Here is a 14,513-nt window from a genome sequence, read left to right as displayed (position 1 = left end):
CTGTTTGTCTGTGTGTTTATCCACTGATCTATTTATTCACTGATTTACTTATTTATTCACTCATCCGTCCATATGTCTCGTCTATCGGTATGTCTAACTCTCTTTCTTTTTAATGTCTGTGTGCCTATTAACTATCTCTTCATTAATTTCTTCATTCTTTCGATAGCCAGCTATGTTTTGTTTTTTATTCACAACATATTAAATATAGTTAAAATTCTACAATACAAAACCACATCAGAGCTGATTTTTTCCTGTTCAGCCTGGGCTTTCTTTCTTATTTGTTTACCTGAAACTTTCTTTCTTATTTTTTAGCTGGTTGCTTAGTCTAATAATAAATTCATTTAAATAATTATTGATTATTATTAATTATCGAGAGCATGTCCAAGCTGTGTAACAGTACCCTTTCTATAGACTACTATTATAGCTTTATTTTAGCAGTTATACTGCTATTTTACGGTTATATGCGGCCGATTTAACACTGTAGAAATAAAAAATAAAAAAATCTACACTACAAAGTCAGTAGCCTCTCTGTTTCAGAGAAGTTGGCAGATTTGTACAATTCTGTGTGTTGTGCTGTGCTTCTTGGTCTGTACTGGAGCTAAAGATGCAGTGTTGATGGCAGTTCTAACCACAGACCAGCAGATGGAAGCCAAACTCTACAGTTCTAGACGTGGTGTCCTGTGAGCGAAGCTCAAAGAGAGTCAAAGCTGATGTATTATTTGTTTTTGCCATCCCGAAAATGGAAAAATGGTTCTATATAGCACCAAAATGGTTCCACTATTGTTACAATGTCAAGCTTGTAATAATAGAAGAAGTCTTTCTGGTGCTATATAGAACCATTTTCAAAAAGGTTCTATATAGAACCATATACAATACATTCTCCATCAATCTGAAGAAAGTTTTCACCATTCAAAAAACCCTTTAAGTAAATGGTTCTTTGAGTGTTGTCTTTACCAAAGAACCCTTGAAGAACCATCTTTTTAAGAGTGCAGGATGAACTGTGTCGATTTAAAGTTTAACTCACAATCACTGACCAGAGCACTGTGTTGACCATTAGAACGCAAGGAGCTGAAGCACTTTCGACTGTTGTTAAGAGGGACACTAGGGTCAGTCTCTTTCAAGTCATCTAAGCGTTTAGAGTATAATCAGTTTGAAACTTATTTGTTATCAGTAAGTTGCTTGCTCATTATCTATTAACTACACCGATCAGGCATAACATTATGACTATGATTATCATATACTATTTGGGTGGTGGATCATTCTCAGCACTGCAGTAACACTGATGTGGTGGTGGTGTGTTAGTGTGTGTTGCGCTGGTCTGAGTGGATCAGACACAGCAGTGCTGCTGGAGTTTTTAAACACCTCAATGTCACTGCTGGACTGAGAATAGTCCACCAACCAAAAATATCCTGTCAACAGCGTCCTGTGGGCAGTGTCCTGTGACCACTGATGAAGGACTAGAGGATGACCAACACAAACTGTGCAGCAGCAGATAAGCTATCGTCTCTGACTTTACATCTACAAGGCGGACTGACAAAATAGGAGTGTTTAATAGAGTGGACAGTGAGTGGATACAGTGTTTAAACACTCCAGCAGCACTGCTGTGTCTGATCCACTTGTACCAGTGCAACGCACCACCACCATGTCAGTGTTACTGCAATGCTGAGAATGATCCACCACCCAAAAAGTACCTTCTCTCTGAGGTTCCAGGGGGTTCCTGACCACTGAAGAACATGGTAAAAGGGGGCTAACAAAGCATGCTGAGAAACAGATGGACCACAGTCTGTAACTGTAGAACTACAAAGTGCACCTATATAGTAAGTGGAGCTGATAAAATGGACAATGAACATAGAAACAGGTCATAATGTTATGCCTGATCGGTGTATACAGCAATGTAACATTACACTGTATCACATTATGTGGAATTATATCATAGCTTATCATGTTCTACCATATTGTACTGTTGTATTATGACTAGCTGGGTGTTTTGTCTCATAAAATATTAAAATCATTGTGAATATTGGAAAATGCCACAACATAAAACCGAGCTGGCGCCGGTTTGGATGTTTTCATGTTCACTCTGCTTAATGCAGCCATCACTTTATGCTTCAGCCTCAGGGTCACATTTATTTCACAAACACATTCAAGTTGCAATCATTTGGTTGGAAATGTAGTTTTTTGTCAAAGATTGCTCACTAGGCTTGCTTACTAATCAGTAAATCAGAACTTCAATGAGTCTGGGCAGAATGTGAATTATGGCTCATTCGTCCGATTAACCCCTTAAAATCCTAGGCTTATTACATACTGAGGCGTATTATTCAGTACTTACAGGAACTTCAATGCAAACTGGCTGAGCTATTGTTAGGTTATAGAAGTGTGTAATAAACTTTGGGCCTCTGTAACTGTTATCCAGAAAGATACATACACTGTAAAAGGACAAGTCACCCAACTTAAAATTATGAAGTAACTGATTAAACAGCTTTTTTGTGTTCACTTGAGGACACTGAAGTCCTTCTTAGTTTAGTCAAAAGTTCTCCCAATTCCCTTTTCTAATTTTGTATCTCAGTAAAGTAAACAATATAGAATTTGTTTTTTTTATTTAATTTCCGCACTAACTGGGACACCTGCTCGTCCAGCGTTTCTTCTGAAATGAAGGCTATTAATAGTGAGTTTGTCCCTCTTTGATGCAGTAACAGCCTCTTACCTTCTGGTAAAGCTTTACACTAGATGTTGGAACATTGCTGTGAGGATTTTATTGCATTCAGCCACAAGAGCATTAGTGAGGTGACGCACTGATGTTGGATGATCAGTTCTGAATCACAAACTCCACTCCATCTCATCCCAAAAGTGTTGTATGGAGCTCCATCACTCCAGAGAACGTAGTTCCACTACTCTACAGCCCAATGCTGGGGGGCTTTATACAAGAGGCAGTGCCTTGCCTGGGGCCATAGCCCCGAATAGTTTTTAACCAGCCCCGAACCTTATAAAGTTAATATTCCACACGCTTCACCCCAGCTCGATTACACACCACTCTCATCATCCCACTGTTTCATTCAGGGCCGCATTCGCCCACTTCTCTAACTCAGAGAGGGAGAGAGAAAGAAAAGCGTGAAAAAAAGACAGACTGCAGCATATAGGGAACAATGATAGAGAGAGAGAAAGATTGCCCACCCGCAAGAAAAAGAGAGAGTGCAGGAGAGAGAGAGAGAGAGAGAGAGAGAGCGCAAGGGAGAAAATGCCTGAGTGTCTGAAATGTCTGTAAAAAAGGCAAATCTACTCTGTAGTGAAACAAAAAAAAATTACCTTATAAAAGTAAATAAACTGGCTATTCAATGAACATGTAGCAGTAGGTTAACAGGTCAATGTGTGTAACATTCTGTTCACTCATTATTTGAAAAACAATAAAATTAAAATTTGGAAGGCAGCCAGATTACTTACCTTCTTAAGTTAAAACTCCAAATTAGTTTTTACAATGTACAGAAAAATCACTCATTTGAAAAGCATCCCATCCTGATTCGATGCTGTAGGTGAAAAATGTTTATCTGATACTCTGTTCTGCAGATCTCCAACAATGTTTATCTGGACACAGCATTAGCGGTTCCTTTACGGAATGCTTTGTTTTGACGTAATCTTTTATATTTAAACTATAGTGTCTTGTTTGGCACTGCTGTGTCTGATCCACTCGTACCAGCGCAACACACACTAACACACCACCACCATGTCTGTGCTGAGGATGATCCACCACCCAAATAATACCTGCTCTGTGGTGGTTCTGTGGGGGTCCTGACCATTAAAGAACAGGGTAAAAGGGGGTTAACAAAGTATGTGGAGAAACAGATGGACTACAGTCTGTAACTGTAGAACTACAAAGTGCACCTATAGAGTAAGTGGAGCTGATAAAATGGACAATGAAGGTAGAAACAAGGAGGTGGTCATAATGTTATGCCTGATTGGCGCAATCTCATGCTTATGCTTTCATACTGTAACTTCATACAGTATGAAAGCATCCTGTCATAATGTACCCTGATGCAATTATGTCAACAAAAATCTTTTATTATTGACATTATTATTATTATTAAGTGCCATCAAGTCATTTCGGATTCCTGGCGACCATATGGATAGTGTTCCTCTAGAATGTCCTGCCCTCTGTTTGGGTCTTCAGGCTTCTGAATGGTGGTTTTATGCTTACTCTAATTGTATCCATCCATCTTCTTTTGTTTTCAAATCTTCATCTTCTTCTACATTCAACTGTTCCAAGCATAACAGCCCAACCTATCCAATGAATTGGTTCTTTTCAGAATATGTCCAAAATCTATTGTTGAATGAGGTACAGTGTTACCCTTTTGGATGAAGTATTGCTTTAGCATGTTCATTCATTCATACTCACTCAGGGCCAGTAAAGGAAAAGTATCAACCAAAAACCCAACTTGAGTCAAAAAGTATCATGTGTAAAAACTCTTTAGGTACCTACAGCACTACAGTGGAACTTCTTAGTACTATCCATCAGCACAGGAAAAAGACGTTTGCTACAAGCTTCTCTTCTGGAGATTCTATTGGTCTATAATAAGGAGCTAAAGCTCAAAAGTTAGAGGTGTGAAGTGTATGTATTATCTGAGAATATTCAGAGAAGTCCATGAAAATGTAACTAGTTCCTGCCCATCTCTGGTCACATCACTCATCTCATCTTCAGGAGGCCATGGATGAAAGAGAATAGGGTTTGTTAAGCTAAATAAGTGTTTTAGTCACAGCAGTGATATCTGTTCATGCCATCTGTCACTTTCTAGACGCGTTCATGAAATATCTTATTTTGTAGGGCTTATGTTGTTTTGGCAGTGCTTTGGAAGTCCAGGTGTTATGAGGAAATACAGGTTTGTGTAGCTGCGATTGCGAGCTGAGATCTGTGGTTCTATCATGCTGCAGTTGCCAGCTGTGTAATCCCTACAACAGCACTGTTAGCATCTGTGCATTTAAAACAAGTTAATATTTACTCTCTGAGGCAAAGACAAATATGTAGCTACATGCTGCCTGAGAAAAAGCGCCGTCTGTTGGTCTAATGGGGGGAGTGTTTATTTAGGCCTCAGCGAGACCTTAGAAAACTCTGTCAACAGAGCACAGGTGGTTAGTAACTAAGTACATTTGCACAGGTCCATGTACTTTAGAAGAATTTTTGGATGCTTTTTCGAGTAGTTTGAGTAGTTTGAGAGTATATTTGTGTGGAAAGTAACCCAAGCTTTTCCTCAGTTCTGTGTTAGCCGCTCATATTTAGTTCCTAATTCCTTCTTTCATCGTTTGGTTGGCTTGATAAAGCCATGTTACTGTTCTTCGTTCTGTTATTCTATGCCTTTTTTGGACCTTTTTCACAGGTCACAGTTTTCAAGTTAGAACCATGAAAGTATGCAGAATAGCCTATGCAGGAATGGGCTTGTGCTTTTGAGACTGATTGCCTGTATGCTTTTCATACAGCATTAGTTTTTTTCCCCTGTAGAAAATAAATGGCAGAATGTTGAGAAAATTCAAATCCATCTCCCACAAAAAAGGTCACAAAGGAAATCTCTCATATATCTCCTTATATACATCACAGACTTACATATATACTAGCAACACTTTAACAACCCCTGGACACCATAGCAATGGCCTCCCAATACCTTAGCAACCACCTGGGATTCCATACCGACAACATAGCAACACCTTAGCAACCACCTGAGATTTTACAGCAATAACTTTGTGAAGTTGGTTCACAAACTTTTCTCTTCTAGTTTCTTTCTGTAATGTTAGTTACACCCGGACTGCTTCTCTATCGCTCACACCTCTCACTTTTAAGCTTTAGCTTTTTATTTTAGACCAAACGGATCTCAAGGCTCAGTACTTGAGGAACAGTTTAGACCAGAAACTTTTACTCTAGTTCAGTTCTGTTAGCAACTTTTACCTCTACCTACGTTGTTATTTCTTTGAAGTACTAAGACTTTTACTTGTGGATGGTTTTAGGCTCCTCTGCTCACCTGATTTAATGATCAGCGTGGAGCAGCTTCTTTGCTTGCGGTGGAAGAGGGAAGGTCAAAGGTAGATGAGTGTAGCAGAGCGTGATTAGAGTGCCTGTGAACGCTAGCTGCTGCGTGACAGTTCACTCCCTGAGAGTAAGATAAGAGTATTTTAGATTCACTTCTGATGGTGCAGGAGCTGGCCTCAGTTGTCCTCTATGACATCTTGATTGGTAATCGGTGCTCATTTTTATGCACCCCTCTGTCTTTTCTCCACTTTGTCCTGTGCCCTTTGCTTTTTGTGGGGACTAAGGCCCCGTTTATACCTAGTGTTAACATCCATCTCGTATGATCTGATCAAATGTGGACAGCAAGATGTGTAGCCGTTTGCATCTGGGCCCTGATTGCGTCTCCAGTTGCTCCTAATCAGGTTTCATGACTGAAGGAGTGGTACTGCACACATTTACTACATCAGTCTCTTGCTGCGTTTGTTGTCAGACAAAAAATTACAGTTTGCAGCTTGTAACTTACAGTCATATGCAAAAGTACACCCTGGTCAAATGACATTTTGGTGATTTTCTAAACACATCTTCTGAAGAGAACAAACTTAAATATTAGATTTTTCTGCCAATTTTAGTAAACAATTTCTAGTTATTGGATATTATACATTCAAAGAACATTTATTATATATTATCTAGTTATTTTAAGGATATATTGCTGTTATTGAAAGAAAACCTTGTATCTCCAAAATGATAGCTTTACAGGAAAAGGAAAAAACCTGCTTTACCTTTAAGTCAATGGAACCAGACTTTTTTCAGTCATTTTGGGCCGTTTCTTTTGGTGCATTCATCATGAAATTTACATACAATGTAAAGGGCTACAGGTGTTTTCAAATTATGTCAAAACGACAAAAATGGAGATACGAGGTTTTCTTCTGACAACAGCAATATATATTTATACCTATCTATCTATCTATCTATCTATCTCTCTCTCTCTCTCTCTATATATATATATATATATATATATATATATACAGTCTGGACTGGCTACCTGTCCAGGGTGTTTCCATGCAGAAGTGCACCAAAGTGTTGCTCAAACAAGTGCACAGTTTTAAATTATTTAAATCTGTTAAGAGTTTTTGAAAAATTTAGTTTACATAAAATCTATTCACACACCAGAACAGTCAGATCCAGCCAGAAATATCCAAAAAGCATGATCGTTGAGTAAATTAGGTGGTCAGTTGCGTCTGTGTGGGTAAAACACAGACAGGATCATTTCGGCATACTGTAGTGATTTCTCACCCTCTCGTTGACGTACCTGGCATACCTGTCAAGGTCTTAGCTGAGGAAAACTTCGGTTCACTTTAGACATTTTGAGACCTTTTCAGCAAACAGTTATTTTCAGTTGGTTTGTGGAGGCTCTATTAATCTAATGCCCAGGGGCACTGCAGTATTTTAATCCGGCCCTGGGATTATGGGAAAAAATACTCTAATTTTCTCATTACTTTAATTGTACATTACTCCATAAAACCCACACAAGACTGTACCGACTGAAAAGCACAAAACCCAGTAGTCCTTTTCAGTGCTTTATTTAGAGAGTAACAGTGAGCATTGTTTAAAAAGCCATGTCGATATTCATGCCTCCACTCTGAACTATGCACAGCCAATTATGCTTGATTAAAAAGCACAGCTGAAGCTGTATGAACACACAGAAAGTAGCCAATAGAAACAGTGCAAAAACATCTGCCTCAAAGTCTTTATGATTAAAATGCAAAGCTTACAGACTTCTTCCCTGAATGAAAGTCTGACTGCGAAGGTGAGGTTGGGGCTCAGTACAGGATTCTTTATCCATATGTTTCAGATGAGCATGATTAGATGATTGAACAGATTAGTCATGGAGTTTACAGCAGTGGACTGTTTGCATGGCACTGTTCATATTCACGCCACGCAGTTAGCTGTCATGGTAGCACACAGGCAAATTACATACAGGGTCAGACATAATATACAAGAAATGTATGTTTTAAAAGCAACCTGTTTAAGTAATACTGAAGGGTTCATTGAACACATTATGGACCACTTTCAAATTTTTTTCATGATATGTGTTGCTGAGTGAGGGCTTCACACATACACATACACAGTGGGCTTCACTGTTTTAACTTGCAAAGAAATAATTTATTGCAGTGTACACGAAATATAACTGATATGACTAAAACCACTACTGAAATAAAGTGTTTTCCATCATATGGCAGCTGTTATACTTTTCAACAACTCTTTATGGACGTACAGCATTTTAGAATGAAACTCTTCTACTGTTATCTGTAAGACAAATGAATAACGCAATTGACAGAATTCTTATAAAGCCTGTAACTGCAATGTGATTACAAGAATGCTGTAGCATGACAGCATTTACATACAATCATACAGAAGAACATGGAAACACCCCACAAAGACAGGAATACACTCTACTGTGTGTGTGTGTGTGAAGTGTGTGTAGGCCTGTGTGTCTCTTCTTCTTCAGGAGGGCCATCTCTCTGAGGCTCTGCATAATTCAGCAGGGGTCTCCAGTTACATGCGCCCTCGCTAAGAGGCGGCTCAGTGCAGAAAAATCAGCCGTGACTCTGTGAAATATTGATGCTGTAACTGCTTTTAAATGCAAAGCTTCGCAATCAGTCTCCAAGTATCAAACACAACGGTCGATGCGGTGCTCTGCGAGGACCAGCACCACTGTGTGATCACGCATGGGCAGCGGCACGAGGCTTTGATGGCTCTTAATTGGCCTCACTGTGGAACACCAGCCACTAGCTTCTGAAAAACACCAGTAATAAAAGCCTTTCCTCTGCTGGTGGCCCTCTGAGCTTTATTTGAGTGAAGTGCGAAGGCTTGCATGATGCTCCAGTAAAGGCTGGAGAAGCAACATATGGATCTGGTTCCAGAATTTGCTCCCTGGGCTGTGAAAAGATGATGTAATGTGAGGGCGTTCCTGACAATGTTTAAAAGAAATTGCCCCCCTCATATGAGACTAAAATACAAGCAGTGAAGGAAAACTGTAAATACATTCATTGAGAAATGTCATGGCTCTCATTAAACAAAGAAGGCTGTAACATCTAACATCAGCAATGACATATTTAGAGGTGTTATGACACCCTTTGCGGCAGAGGCCTTCAAATCTGGACCTGGTTTCTGGTCCTGGATTTTACTACTGAAAGTAGACTGAACTGATTAGCCCCCTAGCATTCACTCAGAAAGTTCATGGATCTTATGAAACAAAGAAAGCTGTAACTTCTAACATGCAACAACACATAAAGAGATGTTAATACACACTAACAGGGTAGAACTGTTTATTTAATCTTTAAGTCTTTTTTAGTTGGAGGTTAGCTTAGCTTAGCTAATTCTTTACACTTTCTGGTGAAGATAATGTCATAAAGCATACATGACTACTACACTAGAATGTAAATTAGACCAATATTTGGATGTGCCAGTTGCAGTTTTTAAAAGTATTACCTTGTAATGAGTTTAACATGGTGAAGTTAACTAGCTAGGTAGCTAATAGGTAGATTATTTCCTGCTTATACTTTCCATCCCCCACTGTCGTTGCATTGTAATCCTCGATTTATGCTAATGTGAAAATTCTTCCCAACCATGTTGTTATATCTAATATTCTGTCTTCTGGTTTATCTCTTGAATCTTCCTCTAAATGATCCCAGGGCCTTTGTTAAATCTTCACTATAAACTTGTTCAACTTTTATTGTAACTCCACTATCTGGTGCGGCCCAGAGGAGGATGGGTTCAGCTCTTTTTGATTCCTCTCTGTGTTCCTTCCTCATGTTCTCAGGGAGTTTTTCCTTCCCCTGCCTCCCCCAGCTTGTTCATTAGGGGTCTGCAAAGCTGCTTTGGGACTGTTGCTAAAAGCACTATAGACGTAACACTGATCTGAACTGAATTGTTGCTGTTGGCAAGATTTCAGTCATTAACTGAGATAAAAAAAAGTGTTTTTTGTGGAGCTGTGGATCCATATAGCTCCATTTTGACAGGTTGGATCAGTTTAACTGCAGGGCACATACTGGTTTTGGGGCTGGTTTTCACCTCCTACTCAATTCCCCACTTTATTTCCCTGAACTCTAAAGCAATTACTTGCAACCTAGTTTCAACCCGTTAGCATACAGGGCATTTATATTCATGCGGCCCTGTGCTATTAACCTCTTTCGCAGGTAGATCCCAGAAGGCTTCGGCCTCTTAAGGAACCAATCTTGATGTGTATTGAGGAAGTCTAGCTGGTCTGCCGGAGTTCACAGAGGTGAATGCATTGTTTAGAGCCTAAAAGTCATTGTGCTTTCTTGGCAAGAGGCTTGTGGAGCTGTGACCTTAACAACAAAGGTCCATTCAGTGGCACATCCAACATCTGATATGTGAGAGGACACAGGACCTCATCTGTTGATTACAAACAGGACAGGTGGTCACCCAAAACCAAGTTGGTGGCAGCCGAACCAATGAGGAGTGAAAAAAGCGTCATGGTTTAGGATGGTTAGCTTAGCTAAAGACTCCAGCCATTTAGCTACAGCAGCAGTGGCCTTACTATCGACCTGTGATCTCAGGGACTGTAATATTAATTAAGAGGAGGATTATCAGAGAACTTGGCAGAGTTTATGATGGAGATGCTGCACAATCAGCCCGACTTTCAGAACAAGGTAAGCGGAACCCTTGCATGGCAAAATTATAGCTCTTATAGGATGTCTTGTCAGGAAGGCTATTGGAAGGAAAGCCGAAATGGAGAGGAGCAGTGCTGTTACACTCATATTGAAAATCTTACCTGCCCTGTTCTCATGTCTAATTTCCTGTATGCGTCCCACACAATCAGTAGTCCACCATAACTTTGACACATTTTAATGCTGTTAATGGATGATCTCACAAATCTTTCCTCTGAGTGACACTGTCTTCCTCTGAGACACGTATTAGGGATCTGGGCATGGCTGCATAAAACACCTTTTTCCCTTAAGTATAAAGCCATAGGTTTTCCCTTATCCCAGGGAATTCGTTATGGGCGTTGTATAAAAACTAGCCGCTTCTCCTAAAATCAAACCTCTCCTTTGATAGCCTGCTGCTCCGGCCAACTTGAAAACTCTTTGGTTTAACCATCAGCAAAAAGCATCTTCCGCTTAGAGTACACACTACACACAGAGGACGTGAACATGAAGAATTTTTTCCACCATGGGCTGAAACAATGGAACCCCTAAAGAGTTTGCATACTTTTTATAAACTCTTTTTCCATCATAAAACGAGATCTTGTAATATTTATGTCCTTATCACAGCAAAACAGGCATTATGTTCTTGAGATGTGGAGTTACTTATATCATCATAGCAATTGTTTTTATCGAGATAACATTCATTATGTCATGATAATAGCATAAATATCTTGAAATCTTGAGGAAACATTTGTTGTCATGAGGATATAAATAACACAAGATCTCGAGAAAACAGCATTCATTTTGTTGTGATAGTGACATAAATATCACAAGATCTCAAAGAAACATAAAAAATAACTTGCTATCGCAGAAAAATGGAAAAATTAAAAAACAAGCAAAGCTATGGCCGTTGAGGAGTCCCACAGAAAACTCCACTGGAAACCCGCTCTCCCCTGGAGCATTTTTCAAAAACCCTTTGACATAAATAAATTAATAATTTAGTGTTTTAACGTTTTTAACTGGCTCTTTATTTTCCTGCCTCTGCAGTTGGCCAGTTCACGCATCGGTCAGCCTGTTTCCTAACAAAGGAATCTCTTTTAACAAATATATTATATGTTTAATCATTACATGGCTGCTAACAACCTTTCATGTTTTCAGAAAAAAGTCCTTGATTTCAAGGATGCAGCTGTGAAGTCTAGGTAGGCTAACAGAACTCACAACACCCAGTCTGAGAAATATACATATATATGTATATATGTATATGTATGTATATATTAGTACGCTTTAACTTATTTTGAAGACAATATTTCGTTCTGCATGTAACTCTACATCTGAGAGTTACATGCAGAACGATGTATCAAAACTGGTATTTAACATTACCAACTATTGGTGTGCTGGTCCAGGTCGTCAATTCACTAACTGCTCGTTAGCTATTTTATACATTTAGCGATGGTAAAATCTGTGCACTCTCAATAACTTTTAGTGCTGAGGATTCTCTTTATCGCAAAGATCTTGCACAAGTACGTTTTCCTCTTTACGCACCTAAAAACACAGGCAGCTACATCTTCAGCTTCTCACGTGGCCAGCAATCTTAAGGCACCATTTTTTCGTACCTTAACTTATTGTAAGGAAAGTGACAGTTATGGAGTTGTGCAACACTTGAGGGATTATATAAGCATTATATTATAAGGAGAATTCAGTCTTTAAGGGTGTATGACGATTGTAGGAACGAACTGTAGGAAAATTCGGCTTTAGGTGTTTTATGCGACCAGGCCAGGAACCCACACCCTCTGGGAAGTTGCTTTGGAAAAACGTCAGTTTTAAAAAAGAGCTTCACAAATGAAATGAACTGAAATAGAATTTTCTATGGTGCAGAAACCACCTGTCTTTTCTATGCTGTTATATAACAGAGTGTGTATCTGTAGAGTCACATTGCCACATATATGGTAGTTGGTCAAAACTCAGCCTCAGCAGAAATATGTGACTAAATAAAACTCTGCTTTGATGAATAATAGATGATCTGTGTTGAGCTCTTCTGAGTGCAGCACTCAAAACAGCAAATTTATTCCTCAGTCTGTTTCTATAGCTCGTCTATAGAAAGATTATGGGGCTGAAAATTGTCCAAGTAGGTCTGTTTGTTATTTTAGCTCATTCCGTTTCCGTATAAAAGAATACTTTATCTTCCTGGCAGCGCTTGCAGCAAAATTACATTTCTTGACAAAACATTCTGCATAATGCTTTTCCACACACTCAAGATAGGTGCAGTTGCATGCTGCTTCAGATTGGCTGGAAAGTTGATCAGAACTGTTGCGGTTCTCTTTGCATTTTCTTTGTGTACTGCCACCTACACAGGCAGAGTACACAGCTCTGATCCCCATGTAAATATTCAGAAGGGTCACTGGCTCTCAGACAAAGACTGGATTAAACAGCTTCATTCAGACAAACATAATGTCATCCAGCTTGAAGGCTTGGAGGAAAGCAGCTTCTATGTATACAGTTTATGTTGCACTCCATCAGCTGAATATTGGTCTATATGGCCATGTTGCTCTGGAACTTTGGCGCTTTGGCGTTGAGGGTTTTTATGTTGTTTGAATAGTTTATGGGGGGGGACTTGAACTGGCCCTGGCAGGACAGGTAGAGTTTACAAGCGGAGGTCCAAGGCATCAACACTCCTCTTGCTGTCCTGGCTATAGGCCGGTGTTTGGTCAGCCCGAGCCAGTGGTTGTGTTCCTGTGTAATATACCTGAGATACCTGCATAAGAAGCTGTGATGTCCCGTGTTTTTAGGAAGCAGCTATGGAAGCAGAGTGTGTCCAGGGTGTTAAAGGTAAGACATGGGTGCAGGGTGTATAGGGACAACATAGGGTAGTCCAACACTGGGTAAATTCATGGTTAGCGTTGTAGGTTGTGGCTTGGTTTACCATTAAGCTTGAACGTATGTTTTTTTGACAGAATTAATATGTGAGGGGTGCTTGCATTGGGCTGCTTCTGTGAATCCTCATAGAAATGTGTGGGTTGTTGTGCAAACCTCAATTCCAAAGTTTGTGAAATGCAAACAAAAACATTTTGCAATGATTTTTAAATCCATCTTTATTTACATGCATTTAAACAAAAAGAGTACAAAGACAAGAGATTGCATGTTTTACCATATTAGCTTTGTTGTTTTTTGGTGAATATTCAGAAATTCATACATGCAACGCATTCCAAAAAAGTCAGTACAGGGAAAATTTAAGATTACGAATGTGATGAAATGTTCATAAAATAGATTGTGCAGCCATGCTTGGGTATAAAAGGATCATTCAGGAAAGGCCTAGTCCTAGGACAGGTTGAGGCTAATCAAAAAAGGAATCAGTAAATAATCCAATCAGGCTGAATCTGGATAAATATTTATGCATAAAGGGCAAGGCTAAAAAAACAAGTAAATGCATGTGAACTTCAAAGGTGCTGCAGTAAAAACAGGCCTGCTTGGGAATATTTTTACAAACCATTGTCAATAAACAATGTTCATCCACAAATGCACACTAAGACCGTACTATGAACAGCAGAAGTAACATTCAGAAATGCCGCCGACCTCTCTGGGCTTGAGCTCATCTGAAATGGACTGATGCACAGCGGAAACATGTACTGTGGTCTGTCAAGTCAACCTTTCAGACTGCTTGTAGAAATATGTCTACAAAATGTTGTGTTCTCTGGACCAAAGAAGCAGAAAAACATCCAGATTGTTACCAGCATAAAGTTCAAAAACAGGGTCTGTCGTGGTATGGCGATGTACTGGTGGGTAACTTGCAAATATGTGAAGGCACCCTTAACACTGAAAGATATTGAGACATTTTGGAGCAACATATGCTCCCTTCTAGA

The 14,513-nt window shown here is 39.4% G+C and overlaps 1 protein-coding gene across 1 annotated transcript in view; it reads left to right on the top strand.

The window, feature by feature from the left end:
* Nucleotides 1-10,616: 10,616 nt before the first annotated feature.
* The window catches only part of dnah5 (dynein, axonemal, heavy chain 5), a 158,998-nt gene continuing 155,101 nt past the window's right edge, over nt 10,617-14,513 (top strand). The window contains exon 1 of the mRNA XM_036590645.1: nt 10,617-10,662. Within this exon, the coding sequence (XP_036446538.1) occupies nt 10,621-10,662 (42 nt within the window). The 5' untranslated portion in view covers nt 10,617-10,620. The remainder of the gene's footprint in view (nt 10,663-14,513) is intronic.

This window comes from Colossoma macropomum, unplaced genomic scaffold (genome assembly GCF_904425465.1).
Source record: "Colossoma macropomum unplaced genomic scaffold, Colossoma_macropomum, whole genome shotgun sequence".
In the NCBI taxonomy this organism is placed as follows: Eukaryota; Metazoa; Chordata; class Actinopteri; order Characiformes; family Serrasalmidae; genus Colossoma; species Colossoma macropomum.
This window is presented reverse-complemented; position numbering and strand designations above follow the sequence as displayed.